The sequence below is a fragment of the Brassica napus genome, chromosome C1 (assembly GCF_020379485.1).
Source record: "Brassica napus cultivar Da-Ae chromosome C1, Da-Ae, whole genome shotgun sequence".
NCBI lineage: Eukaryota > Viridiplantae > Streptophyta > Magnoliopsida > Brassicales > Brassicaceae > Brassica > Brassica napus.
Genome location: NC_063444.1, coordinates 30,865,200 through 30,881,550, shown reverse-complemented (window position 1 = coordinate 30,881,550; position 16,351 = coordinate 30,865,200). Strand labels below are relative to the sequence as shown.

General features: G+C 36.5%; 1 protein-coding gene across 1 annotated transcript; it reads left to right on the top strand.

Annotated features, from left to right (window-relative positions):
- The first annotated feature begins 8,181 nt into the window (after positions 1 to 8,181).
- Positions 8,182 to 11,216, top strand: LOC125579933. The gene is made up of 6 exons (XM_048743844.1): positions 8,182 to 9,159; positions 9,245 to 10,252; positions 10,360 to 10,471; positions 10,544 to 10,701; positions 10,800 to 10,869; positions 10,992 to 11,216. The coding sequence occupies exons 2-6, from the start codon at positions 10,191 to 10,193 to the stop codon at positions 11,214 to 11,216; spliced, it is 627 nt and encodes a 208-aa protein (XP_048599801.1). The 5' UTR covers positions 8,182 to 9,159; positions 9,245 to 10,190.
- The last annotated feature ends 5,135 nt before the right edge of the window (positions 11,217 to 16,351 follow it).

Here is a 16,351-nt window from a genome sequence, read left to right as displayed (position 1 = left end):
AAAAATAACTTAATTAATATTAAACTTCAAACAAAATACCATATTATTTCATAAAATAATTTTCGTAATGCATATATGATCTATTAGTGCATTTCGAAGTAAAAATGGCTCTCCTCATTTTTACTTTGTAGATTACAACCTAAAAGTTGTTGAAATCTGGTAATATTGATACTTGTAAATACATTAGATCTGAACAAGAAAGTAAAAGAGAAACATAAAATATTGCTAAAAGACTAATTTTTTTTTGATGATATTAATACTCGTGGATATATTCAATATGAAAAAGAAAGAATTGTACAAAAAAGACATCAAAAACAACAACAACAACAATCATCAGTTACACAAAAAATTTGGACAATATTTGAAAATTTGAAGGTTCCAGATCAAATTTACCTGACTATTAGTATTGTTGTAATAGTTATGTCTTCATGTAATTTTTTAAAATCTTTTTGTTAAGTTTTTTTTTGTATATTATTGTTGTCTAAATCTAGCTTAAAATATTTAAAATCTTATTTTAAGGTTTTATTTATTTTTTTGTGTAAAATTTAAAATCTGTTAACAAAATTTAAAATATTTATGAGATATAATTTTTTTAAGGATTAAAACAATAAACGAGAAAATATTTATGAATCATAAATGTGAAGTTTGATTATAGGGACCAAAATGCAAATAAAAATATGAAACTTCAAATTTGAAGTTTTGAGCAGTGAAACTTCAAATAAGTTTCACTCCTCAAAACTTCAAATTTGAAGTTTTGAAGTTTCTTTTTGTAGAGGAAAAAACTTCATATTTGAAGTTATAGAGTGTCTTTTGGAGATGCTCTAATACTAACTAGAAACTCCAACCGGTCTAACAAGCCAAACCGGTGGGATTGAATCGACATAAAGCAAAGCAGAAGGAGAACTCCTCGCACCGCGTGCAAGCTTGTCTGCCAAAGTATTTTGTGCTCTAAGAATATGTCTGATCCGGAAGTGAGAGAAGAAAATCTTACTGCGGTTGAATTCTTCAATGTGTGTAGAGAAAGCAGGCCATTCATCAGGTGTCGACACCATCTTCACCAGCTGAGAACAATCCGTCGCAAACACTACGTCAAAAAATTGGAGGGTCTTCATGCATTCCATTGCCCAAATTAGTGCTTCAAACTCAGCATGCAAAGGTGACAAACTTCTACGAAGATTCATTGACCCCCATCATGACATCGGTCGAGCCACTCTTTCTGCAAAACCATCCTTGTCCCGTAAACATGTCTTCCTCTTTCCAAGCGCCGTCAATATAACAAACTCTAGAGCCTTCCAGGGCTAGAGCCGCAGATTGTTGTAAACTCCCACTATAGGAATTCTCCATAGGACCATTCACGGTTAATTGTGCCTCCATCCATATCTTACTTTCCACATCGGCCATCCGCAATATCTCCTGTGGGTTGCCATCCTTGTTTGAATAAATCTTGTCATTTCTAGCCTTCCAAATATACCATAATATCCATGGATAATAATTTAAATCCTCCTCCTTTGGTAGTCTCCAAAATAGATAATCCATATTGGTGAAAATGGACGACGATGGAAAGATCGCTGGAGAGGAAGGAATCCTAGAAAGTGCCCATGTTTGTAAAGCTGGGGGACACTCGAAGAGTACATGATTAGTTGATTCCTCTTCTGCCCCACACATACTACACCGTGTATCACAAACCATCCCTCGAGTTGTAAGATTCTTTGAAACTGGTAGAGTACCAGAAAGAAATTGCCACACAAAATGTCTCAATTTTGGAGGACACTTCATTTTCCAAGAAAAGGCTAATAACGGTTTAACATTTGGTCCATAGAAAATACTCCTCTGAACTCTATCTGGATATAAAGATTCAATTCTAAAACCTGATTTAACTGAATATTTACCAGACTCCGTAAAACTCCATCCCACTGTGTCTGGTTTGTGAGATCTACTTACTGCTAAACCTCTAATGATTTTCACATCATCAGCATGTATATAAGCATTAAGCAAATCTACCTTCCATGAACAGTCAATCGGATTGATGAATTGTTCCACCTAAAATAAAGGGTTTAAAACTTGAGTATTTGTTTTTGGTATTGCTGACCTCGGGCGAGGAGCGGGGATCCACGGATCTGTCCATACAGAGATGGATTGTCCTGTTCCCACTCTTTTGATTAGCCCTTTTTAACCAAAGATCTAGCTGAGCAGATGCTTCTCCATCCATAAGAAGATGAATATGATCTGTGTTCGTCCAAAGGATCAGTATTCCGAAAATAGCGTCCTTTAAAAACTTTAGAAAACAAACAATCTGGTTTATCTATTAACCGCCAGAATTGTTTAGCCAACAGAGCTGTATTAAAATCTTGAAGATCTCTAAAACTCAGCTCCCCCTCCTCCTTAGGAGTACACACTTTATCCCAAGAAAACCAATGAATTCCTTTTTTATTTCCACTTCCACCCCACCAGAAATGAGAGAGGGTGCTTGTTATTTTCTTCGTCACTCCTTTAGGGAGCCTGAAACATGACATTACATGCGTTGGCATCGGTGCAGCCACCGATTTGATCAAAACTTCATTTCCCCCTCTTGTGAGAAACCGAACTGTCCAGCCATTAACTTTGTTGTTTATTCGGTCGTTTAAATAACCAAAAATTGGTATTTTGGACCCCCCGAGGCTTTCCGGAATACCTAAATAATTGCTCATCCCCCCCAAATTGGTAATTCCCAGAATATTGTGAATATCCGATCTTATATTATCTGGAACCTTGTGACCAAATTGTAGAGATGATTTCTGAAAGTTAATTTGTTGGCCCGAAACTGCTTCGTAATCTTTTAGCAGTTTTAAAATTACTCCACACTCCTCCTTCGTAGCCTTACAAAAGAATAAACTATCATCCGCAAATAAAAGATGGGAGATATACGGGCTGCTGCGCGCGATTTTCAATCCCGTGAGACGTTTCTCTCGTTCCTCCTTCTTAATATTTGCTATAAGGGCTTCGGTGCATAAAATAAATAAGTACGGAGACAACGGATCTCCTTGCCTTAAACCTCTTTCTGGGACAATATGCCCTTTCGGCTGCCCATTCAAGAGAACCTTATAATTAACTGAAGAGATGCAGTGCATCATCAGAGCTACCCAATCATTAGAGAAACCCATCTTCAAAAGTAGTCGCTTAACAAAAAGCCACTCAACGCGATCATAAGCCTTACTCATATCCGTCTTGATTGCTAAAAATTTGTCTTTGCAGGCATTATTTGTACGGAGACCGTGGAACATTTCTTGTGCAATGAGAATATTATCTGAAATTACCCTTCCCGACACAAACGCAGACTGTGTTTCCGAAATCAGCTTTGGTAATAAACCTCTGAGCCGCTGACATACTACCTTTGAAATAATCTTATATCCAACATTACATAAGCTAATTTGCCGCAGTTCAGTCATCCGGTTAGGTCTTGCCGTTTTGGGAATAAGACATATATTTGTCATATTTAATCTATCCTCGAAATTTCCTGAAATAAGGAAATTATTAACCATATTCACCACATCCTCCTTGATAATTGACCAGGATTGTTGATAGAAAAGTGATGTCATTTCGTCTGGCCCATGGGCTTTTCCTGGATGCATCATAAAGAGAGCTGCTTTAACCTCTTCTTCCGTAGCCGCAACCATCAGTTTCCGATTTTGAGAATCCGTTATCGAGGTAGGAACTTCCTCTAAAAAACTATCGAAATCCTTTGGGGATGAAGTGTGGAACAAATCCATAAAATATTTAACTGCGACTTCCTCAACCTTGGATTCCGAATTAACCCAAATACCATCTTCATTATAAAAACCAGTAATCCTATTCTGAATCCTTCTTTGTTTAGTAAGAGCATGGTAAAATTTTGTATTCCGATCACCGGAAGTATGCCATTTCGTTCTACTCTTTTGTTTCCAATATTGTTCCTCATCCCGGTATGCTTCCTGTAGTTTCCGAAAAACTTCCAGGACCTCATCATTTGTTTTGGAGAAATCATTCTGAATTTCTTCAAGAGCCTTTTGCAATGTATTTATTTTATCCTTTCCATATGGTGGGTTAGCTTTTCTCCAAACCGATATCTCATGCCTACAATTATGGATCTTTTCAACGATTCCTCCATCTCCCCTTCTATGTCTCGAATTCCAGCCTCTGTTAATAGATTCCATAAGACCTTCTTCCCCTATCCATCTCTTATCAAAACGGAACTGCCGACAAAATTTTAGTTTTGTATTCTCAATAGAAGCCACAATGGATCTATGATCCGACCCAACCATTTTCACGTATTCTACATGAGAACATGGAAACAAATTATGCCACTCATTATTTCCTAAAGCTCGATCCAAACGACACTTTACCACTTTCTTGTTCCTCCTCCCACTCCATAATAAAGTATTTCCTAAACTTGGGAACTCTAACAAACCACAATTCTCAATCATATTATTAAAAGATATGAAGCTATCTGCATGCCGCAAGACCCCTCCTTCCTTTTCATGATTCCCTGTAATCTCATTTAGATCTCCAATAATAAACCATGGTTCATCGCGAGCTATACCAATTCGAGTTACTTTCTCCCAGACATGATCTCGCAGATTTTGATTTGGTTCCCCATAAATAAAAGATCTAAATATCCGTTTTCCTTCATATTATGTCTCTACATCGATAATACGATTATTTGATGACAGAATGGTCACTTTATATGATGAATCATAGAAAAGAGCGAGGCCCCCACTTCTACCCTGGGGATCAACCGTATGAAGGGGACTATAGCCAAAATGAAACTGAACCGATTGTACAAAATCAAATTGTTGCTTTGTCTCTGATAGAAAGAGGAAAGCGGGTTTATATTTTGACCAAATTTCTCGTAGATAACTGAAAGTCCAATGACTGCCCAAACCTTGACAATTCCAACTTAGAATTTTCATAATTCAACAATAAACAATTTTGGAAAAACTGATCCTCTTGATCATAGTATTTCTACTTGACCGTATCATCCGTTCAAAAAACACCACGGACATCAAAGCCTCAACTGCCTTGCGAACCTCTAACACCAATAACAAACCAAACTTTAAATGTCCTCCAAACAAGCCATTTCCACCATACACATGAGCAGCCAAGCATAGCCAAACCAAATCGAAAGTAATATTCAACCGCATAATCTGATCAATAAGCCATACGTACCAAGAGATCAATTTCATATAGCTCCATAAACAGAAAACTAAAATACAACCATAGTATAACAGAACCGTGAACAAAACACCCGAGATCCGTACGTCCATATGATGTCTCCTTTTAGTGTCAACTAGACAAAAACCAAGTAAGGCCATGACCATATTTTGGCTAGCCGAATCCAATAACACCTGATAAACCTTCCTATGCCATTTACTCGCATGAAGGAGACCAAAATGGGATAAAACCCGTAATACCTTATAATCATCCTTAGACCGTATGATCACCTTATCAGTCCAGCCTATCAAGAAAGCAATAAAGATCATACCAAAGCAGATTGCAAGATAATTATAAACCAACACCATATCAAAACCATGCTGTTGCCAAAGTGAAAAACGTTTATTAAAACCCTTAGACCACACGTATACCATGAAGAACACATCATAACTCTGATACGACCAAACCTTACCAAAGAAATAACCATACTTAAGTCTAAATGAACTGAAAGACATAAAGATTAAACCACTAGGACCAGACTCGATTCTACCGGATTTCATAACTGAATCCAACATTATTTAAAGGAAAATGATAAACTGTAAACCCCTTACACGACTGGGTTCTATGCCTTAGGCGGGCCCTTCTTAGCCTTGTCCCCCCTGCTTCGCAGCCACCTTCGCCATAAGCTTCTTGCGGGGAGAGGCAAAGGCGTGCCCCACACGTTTCTTAACTCCCCTTGCCGTAGCTGCCTCCTGCTTCATGTTCTTCTTCTTCGGCGCCTTCTCATCATTTGGCTCCTCCCCGTTCTTATTCTCTAATACCTTCACAGTCACCTCATCAACTGTATCATCCTGTTCCTGAGCACCCAACTTCTGATCACCCAGCTCCTGATCTCCCAGCTCCTGATCACCCAACTCTTTCATACCCAAATCTTGATCGCCCACAGCTAAATCATCTTCCTCAGCAAAATCCATAATCTCACCATGTTCCCAGTCCTCGAGATCATCTCCCTCCACTTGAAGCTCTGAATCAGACAGGATCACTCCATCAATCATCAGGTTCGCTTCATCCAACGCCTCAGAATGCAAAGTCTGCTCCGCGGCCGCTTTAGCTTCCCCACCAAGTTCAACTTGTTCCTGTACTGGCAGAGAATCTGTCAGCGCCACTTCCATTTGACCCATCTCCTCGCTCTGAACTTCAGGCAACGCTTCGTCAAATGATAGCGACTTGCGAGCTTTTGAAGAAGAAGCAGTACCTTCTGTTCCAGTCCCCTTAACACCACCCAGCCCATGAGACCCCGTAATGCCTTTGAAAGCGTCAAGCATAAGCTTAGTTGGGTTGATAGGACGATGCTCTCCTGCACCCTGCCACTGTTGTTGTTGTTGAGAGTCATTAATCTCTTATTATATCATGAACTTTTTCATTTATGCTCTTATGCTTAATTTGTTCTTAGTTATTATCTTGTTATATTCTGTTTCTCAATTACTTTTTAAATATTTTTTAAATTATGTGTTAATCTTTTGTGTGTATCTTTGATATTTTGTCAGTTTCTTGTAACTGGAGTCTAATAATAAAAATATGCCAACAATTATTAGATTCATTTTTTGAATTTTTATTGACTTTTCTTTAATGAAACGTGAAAGAAAGATTGTTAATGGATTTCCACAAACTGCATTTTTATGAATTTTTGTATATATTTTGAATTTAAATATTTTCGTTCTGTTTTGTATTTGGTTATATTATGTAGTTCACTAAATTATAGATGGTTATTTTTGTATATATTTATTTTCATTTACATTTTTTAAAAAATTATGATTTGATTATTTATTAATTTTTTTAATTGTTAACGGGTGAAGAACATATATATCATTTCCTCATAAAAAAATCAAAACGCCAATGTAAACTTGATGTCTTGAATGTTTTGGCGTAAGTGAAATAATACAATTGAATGGTAAAGAAGTTATATTGTCAAATCTTCTAAGTCTCTGAGAAGGTGTTGTGTTATGTATTCAAGTTGTATCTTTTTGTATGCTTCCGTTATTATCTGATTTTCATTGTGGCGTCTCTATTGGTAGTTTTGACCTTTCACCAACTTTAAGTATTTTAACAAATTTAGCTTCTAAATCACCGAAGAGGCTTTTGGAAGAGTAGCTAATCTCCTTTTCGGAATTATGTAAGATCCAGAACAAAATTTAGCTCATGAGTTTGAACACAATGACTATGTCGGTTCGAAAATTGTCGCCATTTGTTATTCGATCACGATAATCGATTACGCACGCCAATTGGTTGACAGAGACTCTTAACCAAATGTTTATGTTTGGAATGGTATGTTTAATGGGTTCATGCCATACAACTTGTCTAAGGAAGTTTTTCGGCCAATTGTTTTACTCTCCCGGCGTTTTTTTTTTTTGTTAAACCTCTCCAGGTGATCTTATAAGCTGGTGTGATGGTTAAACATCTAAGACAGTTGGCAGCTTTCTGAAGTGTTGCATTCTATAAAATAGCTTAACAAACATAACCATTCCTTTTGTTTTTCACTAATATCAAATCGCAAAATATTGTTCCCCTCCCACCATTTTTATTATCTTCCGACCATCATCCAATTTTTTCTATACGTAATAATTTAATTTTCAGATATTGGCGTCTCTCTTGAACCATTCCAAATCTCTTCTATCAAAGTTAATCTTTTTAAGAATCCGTAATTTTTTTATAGTTTTTTAAAATAATCGAATTTAAAATCATCCATACAACTCAACCACATCATTGGCTGATTTTTTGTACGCAAAGCAAACTTGCTTGAGGAGGTGTGAGTTGTGATGGATACAGCTAATAATGGGATCCCGCTAATAATCTAATATTCTTAGACACATTGCCTAAATTACTGGACCATCCTTCATTGCTACAGAATTTATTTACACATGCCACTCAAAAACTTGTCTTTGTTGATTTAGAATACAAAGCAAATTAATGAATCCGTAAAGCTTAAATAATAATAATAATCATTCACTAATCAAACAATAATAAAAGGGACTGAGGGAGAGTTTTTAGAGTATCCACGTTGGATAGAAAAATTGGCCAATCAGAGACTCTTTTTTTGACACGTCATTATGACTGCTTCGTATGGGCTTAATTGTTCAGATTTCGTATGGGCTGTATTGTTTCGTATGGGCTTTATTGTTCAGGTTATCATGCCCACAAATCTGATCTCTCTTCCAGCGTCGAAAGCTTTCCTCCGACTCTTCCACCTCCGACTTTTCCACTTCATCTTCTCCAACGCCTGCCTTTTTTCCCACTACGTTCTCAATCAATTACACTGTTAAAGATGGTCTTCGATGTTGTGATCCATCTCCCCCTTTACTTCTCTTATATATAGCTCTATCCCTAAACCTAATTCTACCATAAATAAAAAACCTACTCTGCAAAAAAAAAAAAAAAAAAAATCTATGGCAATGAAATCCGCCGTAAAGTCTCAGCTTACCACCGGAAAAGCTCCCCTCGCCATGTATTTCAATGACATTTCTCCAGGACTATCAGAGTCACAGCTCCGATTTCGAGTAATCCACTTTTGGGAGGCAAAAAATATAGCGAATGGGACCCTCATTGGGATAGAGCTCTTGCTCATCGACGAACATGTATAGGTTCTAATCTTCAACTTTCATTCCATTGTATTATAAACCACCATCCTTAACTTGAATTATTTCAACTCCTGCAGGGGACTGTGATGCAAGGATTCATTTCCTCTTCTCGTGCTCCAACATACCTGCCTCATCTGAAAGCAGGAGCAATTTACACCCTTCAGAATTTTTTGGCTGCCACAAGCAAGGAGATTTACCGCGTCGCTGATCAGAATTTAAACACTTTCATTCTCGAACGGCTCTGTTCTTGCTCCTCTCGACGACATCCCCGTCTCCGTCTCTTTTCCAACCGACAGGTTCAGGTTCCACACACATGAGGATTTCCAAGCTCACCGTGGTCTCAGGGGCGATCTCTACGGTAAAATCTGCTCTCATTTAGTTTTCAAACTGCGTATTGATTCTTATTGGGGCTTCTCTACTAATCTTCATATACAATGTTTTAGATGTCGTTGGCCACTTGAGGCTGGTGAATGGTCAGTCTCTCATTGACCGCCCCGTCCTTGACGAAGCCGAAGTAATCAGCACGCGTCGTATTTTGGTTCATTTGCAATCAAAAGAGTATGTGTTTCATTCGTTATAATTTTAGCTCGCTGTCATCTCCAAATACATGTTTAGTATTGTTTCATGTTTTATTTTATATGAGATTAGTAATATGATCGCTTTTTGTTATTGATTTCAATATATCTGAATCATATAGATATAAACATATATTCATACGTTGTGTTTTACAAAATAAATCAGCTAAGTTGTTTTAGTTTGGTGATAAAATAAAGGTTATATATTGGGCTGACGCCCTAATGCACTGCAAAACTTACTCGGTAGGACAGCTTATTAAATCTTTCTCTGTTTTAAATATACTTTTACAGTGGACCTGTTATGAAGCTCTACCTTTGGGACCAGACTGCAAAGGACTTTTACAAGAAATTCACATCCAGTGAGGACACTCCCACCGTTCTTTTGGTCACGACCGTTAACCCAAAAGTTATAGCAGGTAATCAGTTACTCCCTTATCATCACCGAACAAAAAAAAAAATTAATCCCTATCATCACCGAACCACTGATAATACAAACGTTAATGTTTTGCCATGCTGTTTGTCTTCGGTCTCTACTGTTTGCTTATCAAGTTATCAAACACGTTTGTGATCCAATATAATTAAAATAACCTGGGTCAATTTTCTCAGGTTTATGATCCATCCTTTATCAATTACACTTTCATTAAAATGTGAATGCTTGATTGTTTCAGAAAGCATTAGGTTGCGTTCGTTTGCTGTTGTGTTACATTGAGTTGAGCTGTGATATGTGGTCATCTTCACTTTCCGAACTTTCAGACATGCATGCGTGTGTTTTAATGTGTTAACCACAAGAACATGTAATTTAGCTCTCAGTTCGATGGCCTCCTCCCGTGTCTTTATTGACAAAGATATCCAGCCCACGATTGATTACTTCAGCTGGTTAGTCACTGTAGAGACAACAGTGTTGTGTTTGTCAATTCCAATTAGTGTTCTGTTCAGACTCAATTGAGTGAGCCTTCAATCTCATGTTTTGTAAATTATCTCAGGTTGGGTTCTAACCCAGAGATTGCAAAGCGGGTAAATGCAGATGAGGTTACTAGGTCTGAGACAATGACAATTGGGCAGATCTATGCTTACATCAAGCAGGAAAATGCCAAGGTAAAATACAAGCTCAAGATAACTCTGTGAAAAAAATATTCATGTGATTCACTTGCCTTTAACCTATTGCAGGAAGCTTCTTTCGACTGCATAGCCACAATTGATGATGTTAAGCGTGACAGTGCATGGTACTATATTGGCTGCAGCGGTTGTCAAACAAAGGCCACCAGAGGTCCTTCTTCGTTAATGTGCGCCAAGTGCGGCAAAACTAATGTGTCTGGTGTAGCGAAGTGTGCATTCTAACCTCCCAACTTCATGTTTCATCTTTCTTTTTTTCACGATCATGTTTCATTTTCTACAATTTGATTTCTGTTTACTTTTATTTCAGGTATCTCGCAAAGATCTCTGTCTATGAAAAAATGACCAGGCTGTTTTTGTCCTATTTGGTGATGCAGGAAGTGAGTTGACAGGAAAGCATCCGGCAGAATTGGTTAACAACTACTTTGAGGTACCTAGCCATCAACTCAAACCCCCTCCCAGTTCATCTAAAACTAACTTTATTCTTCCTCGAATGTTTTAGGCTAATCAAGACCTTGGTGCTGGCCATCAAATGCCTGTCCCCCAAGCATTAATCGACACCATTGGCCAAACACATAAGTTCAGGGTCAACGTGTCTAAGCTCAACTTGACAGGCAAGATTCAGGCCATAACCGTTACGAAGATTGTCTCACCAGAGGTTCTGCCACCTGTGCCACTCATTTCATACATGCTAAGTGGTCGCCCTTTTTATTTCAGTTTGAGTTAAGACTATGCTTTTTTTGGTTATTTTAGACTTTGCTTCTACAGAACAACTTCGTTTTTTTTTGTAATGCCTACTGTCCTTCAGATGAGTCTATACAATTGAGGCAACACCCCTTCTCTGATCAATTAGATACATAACACGGACATATCTTGCCTTGCTAATGTCAACACTAACGCAATCAAAGTTTTAAAATACAATTCAAGTTTGAATAAACTAAGCGATATAACATTAAAGCAATGTTAAAAATATATCACCGACCAAAAAAACATTAAAGCAATGTTAAAAATATATATCGCCTACCAAAAAACAATTTACGCTCACCTCCAAATAAAAAATAGAAACATAATATTTTACAAATCCTAATGTACCATAAATATTCCACCATTATACGAACGTGATTGACGGCATAAATTTTGCACCCAAACATTAAGTCAAACCCAATTGTTTTTGATAAAATCTTCTTCCGAAAAAACATAAGAAATTAATTACACTATGTGTTTTGCCCGCACTTGCGGGCTTAGTAATTTTACAAAAATTTATAAATAGATTGTATATTATCAATTCAAAAACCATTAGAATAAATTATTTTCATTTTTATATACGATTAAAAAATCTATTTTAATAAAATATCTTTTATTATGTAAAATAAACTTGAAAAAATTTATATACACATAAAAAATATATAAGGATTTATATGGATTTTTAGAATATTGTTATGTAAAATATTTTGGGATAGCATAATCTATAATCTTTTTAGATAATGATATTTATCGAATTAATTAAAATCGTTTTTTATTTATAGGTAATTATATATTAACAAATCTAATCTAACTATTTATTAAGAGATAATTACTTTAAACGTTCTAACTTTTAACGTGAGTGCGAAAAAATCATTTCAAAAATAATAGTACAAATATTTTAGAATTATTCGCCATTTTATTTTCAAAAATTATCGCAATAAATAATTTTGATAGTCCTAAGAAATTTATCATATATATAGTTTAATATTACTAAACCAAATATAATATAAATATATATATAATATATATATATTTATATAATATTTATATTACTAATTTAAATATAATATAAATTCAAATATCGTATTATCGTTAATTATTTTTAATTATTCTGAAGATAATAATAAATTATCAGGTAATAACTAACATTATCTATTAAAATTATTAATTGAACATAAAAAATATGAGTAAACCTAAAATTATGGACATCATGACAAACCAGTAAAATTAGAATAATATATATAGCTACATCGAGTCAGTATAAATAACAAAAATAACAAGATATATTCTGCGTCATCAATTATTTAGCACATATATAATTATTATGATAAGATAGAGTCAGTTATTATGTTTGATAACCAGTTACGTACGGATAATGAAATAATGAGCATATATCAAATCTCAGAGGCACCAAATATACATCTTATGTCAATAATATTTTATATTAATTAGAAACATACATCAAAAATAAGCTTTTGTTAAAAAAATCTAAAAATGAAAGTTAACCAACATATATCAAAAAGTTAATGGACCAACATATATCAAATCTCGAGACACCAAATATACTTCTCTTATCAATACTATTAAAAAAGAAAGAGTCCTAAAAAATCTACTTACAAAAAATTGTTGTTCCTATTTATTTTTTAGTCCAAACTATTGTATACAACTAAATATTATTAACTATCCCTTATTATATAGCAATCATATAATGTCCTCTAAAGTTTAAATAAATCTCACCCACTTTAATAAGATCATGACTACATATATGGAATGTTTCAAATGGTTATTTTACTTAAATCAACTTCCTTCAATCTAACATATATACATTTGATATAACGTCACCGAAGTTTCAATACGTAGGGGTCATTATCTTATATACCATCAAATTTTGAAATATAAATGAGCCATGTCTTATTAAACATTATTGATCAAACCTCAAGAGTATTTTCCACCCAAAATTTTGTAAAACGAATCAATGAATTTTGCTAGGTCTGGGATTTTTGGACCTAATTAGGTATTTAGAAAAAAATTATTTGGTTTCGGATCGGTTTCTTTCGGATCTGGATGGTTTCGGTTCCATAATTCAAATACCTATAAAATATCTGTTATTTTTTGTACGTAACGGGTATGGATCTGTTCAGATATTTAGGACTCAAATAATACTCGATAAACATAAAAATACTCCTCGAAACACGAAAAATATCTAAAAATCTAAACAAATACCCGAATGGAAAAATAAAAATCCATTATCCGCGCTACGCGCGGAGATGATCTCTAGTATAATTAAAGAGGAAAAAAAAGAAACTTGGTTAAAGGTTTATTTTTTTTTTTTTTTTTTTGTCGTCAACTTTACAGACTCATATAGACTCTGTAAACCAAGCCGGAAGATATTGATCCATGTGAACGACGAAAGACGGCTGAATCCTAACACTGCGTGCTAGGCTATCCGCCTTTGTATTCTGCGCTCTTGGTACATGGACGATCTCTGATTGTAGGAAACTTGCTCTCAGACTTTTGATGTCTTCCAAATAACTTGCAAACGCTGGCCACTCTTCTGGTTCCGAAACCATCTTCACCAATTGAGAACAATCCGTTGCAAACGTAACCTGAGATTGACGTAAATTCCTCATACATTCCATAGCCCATAGTAGTGCTTCCATCTCCGCATGTAGAGGAGAAAGGCTAGCCCGAACATTCCTCGCCCCCAGCAACCCAGCGAAGCCTTCTAAAGTGCTGTGCCAACCCTGGCCGGAGAAAGTATCTTTCTCTTTCCAGGAACCATCTGTGAAACACCATCGTCCTGGATTTAACAGTGAAGACCTAATCTCTTCCTGTGGGACCATTCTCTGTTCATTCACTAGTTGGGCTTCAGCCCAAAGGGTTGATTCTGTTTCCGCCAATTTGAGCGTATCCCTAGGATCAATATCCAGATTACTAAAAACCTTACTATTCCTTCCTTTCCAGATATACCATAGTATCCATGCGAACTGATGATCATCTAACTGCGGAAAGACTCTCCAGAAAAGATGATCCATATTTGCAAAAAGGGATTGTGTGGGAAATGTAGTTGGATTTGATGGTATCTTTGAGAGAGCCCAAACCTGAAGTGCTGGAGGACATTCGAAAAACACATGATTTATCGATTCCTCCTCAGCTCCGCATCTTGTACAACATATATCGCCAGTTATCCCTCTCGCTTGTAAATTTTTCTTAACCGCTATACACCCTGTCACCAACTGCCAGAGAAAATGTTTAAGCTTTGGTGGACACCTGACTTTCCAGCAGAATGATTTCAAACCATCGACCGTAGGTCCAAAAAATGCTGGTGGTTTTGCTCTATCCGGGTAAACTCGTTCTACCTGATATCCCGATTTAACCGTGTATTTCCCTTTTGTTGTGAAATGCCATCCATCTTTGTCCTCCAACTGATATCTACTCAGTCGTATACTCTCGATAATTTTCACATCCTGTGGATCCACTAGAGCCTGAAGTGCCTGCGAGTTCCAAATTCCCAAAGTGGGGTCTATAAGAGAAGCCACTGTGAGGTCAGGGTAAAGATTGTGTTGGTTTTTATTTGCTGGTCTCGGGCGAGTGGTTGGGAGCCAAGGATCATTCCATACAGAGATAGAAGATCCTGATCCCACCCGTTTGATTAGTCCTTTGCTAACCAGAGATCTAGCTGATGTAATACTCCGCCATCCATATGACGGAGAGTATGAGCGAATCGGTTCCAGGGGTGAGGCATTCCTGAAATATCGACCTTTAAAAACTCGAGAAAATAAAGTATTTGGCTTCTCGATCAATCGCCAAAACTGTTTACCAAGCATCGCTGTATTGAAATCAGTGATGTCTTTAAAACCCAGTCCTCCTTCCTCCTTGCTAACACATACTTTATCCCAAGATTTCCAATGCATACCTCTCGTACTTCCCCCGGGGCTCCACCAAAATTGGGCTACCGCACCTGTCAGTTTCTTTACGGTTGCCTTAGGCAATCGATAGCAAGACATCACATGATTTGGTAATGCCGTAATCACCGATTTAATAATCACCTCTTTTCCTCCTTTTGTAAAGAACTTAAAAGTCCAACCATTAACCCGTTTGTTTAGTCTATCCTGCACAAAACTAAAAACCTGAACCTTTGAACCCCCAAGATTTTCTGGTAATCCTAGATAAGTTCCCATTCCTCCATGATTCTGAATGCCCAGGATGTCTCTCATTTCCTGTCTGTTGGACTCTTCAATTTTATGTCCAAATTGGATCGAAGACTTCTCAAAATTAATGAGTTGACCTGACACCATCTCATATTCCTTTAAGATTCTGAGAATAGTTTGACATTCCTCTCTCTGGGCTTTGCAAAAGAAAAGACTATCATCCGCAAACAGTAGATGTGAAATGGAAGGACATGCTCGAGCTACCTTCATTCCTGTCAATTGTTTCCCATCCTCCGCCTTTTTAATATTTGCAATCAAAGCCTCAGTGCACAAAATAAATAAATAAGGAGATAACGGATCTCCTTGCCGTAACCCTCTATTCGGAATAATAAGGCCTCTTGGTTGTCCATTTAGTAAAACCCGATATTGAACCGATGATATGCATTCCATCATTAATTTAATCCAATGAAGATCAAAACCCATCTTCTCTAGTAAAGCTTTAATAAAGTCCCATTCCACTCTATCATACGCTTTGCTCATATCCGTTTTAATTGCCATATATTTTCCTTGACATGATTTGTTAGTCCGTAATCCATGAAACATCTCCTGAGCTATAAGAATATTATCAGTTATCAACCTCCCTGCCACGAATGCCGATTGCGTTTCCGAAATAAGAGACGGCAGACAAAGTTTCAGCCGCTGGCACAGAACCTTCGAGATAATTTTATACCCGACATTACATAGACTAATGGGTCTCAATTCCGTCATCCTAGTAGGCCTCTCCGTCTTTGGGATCATACATATATTAGTAATATTTAACCGTGGATCCAAGTCCCCAGACACCAAAAAATTATTTACCATTGTTACCAAATCATTCTTAATGATATGCCAGGAATGCTGGAAAAAAAGAGCCGTCATACCATCCGGTCCTGGCGCCTTCTCTGGATGCATCATAAACAAAGCCTCT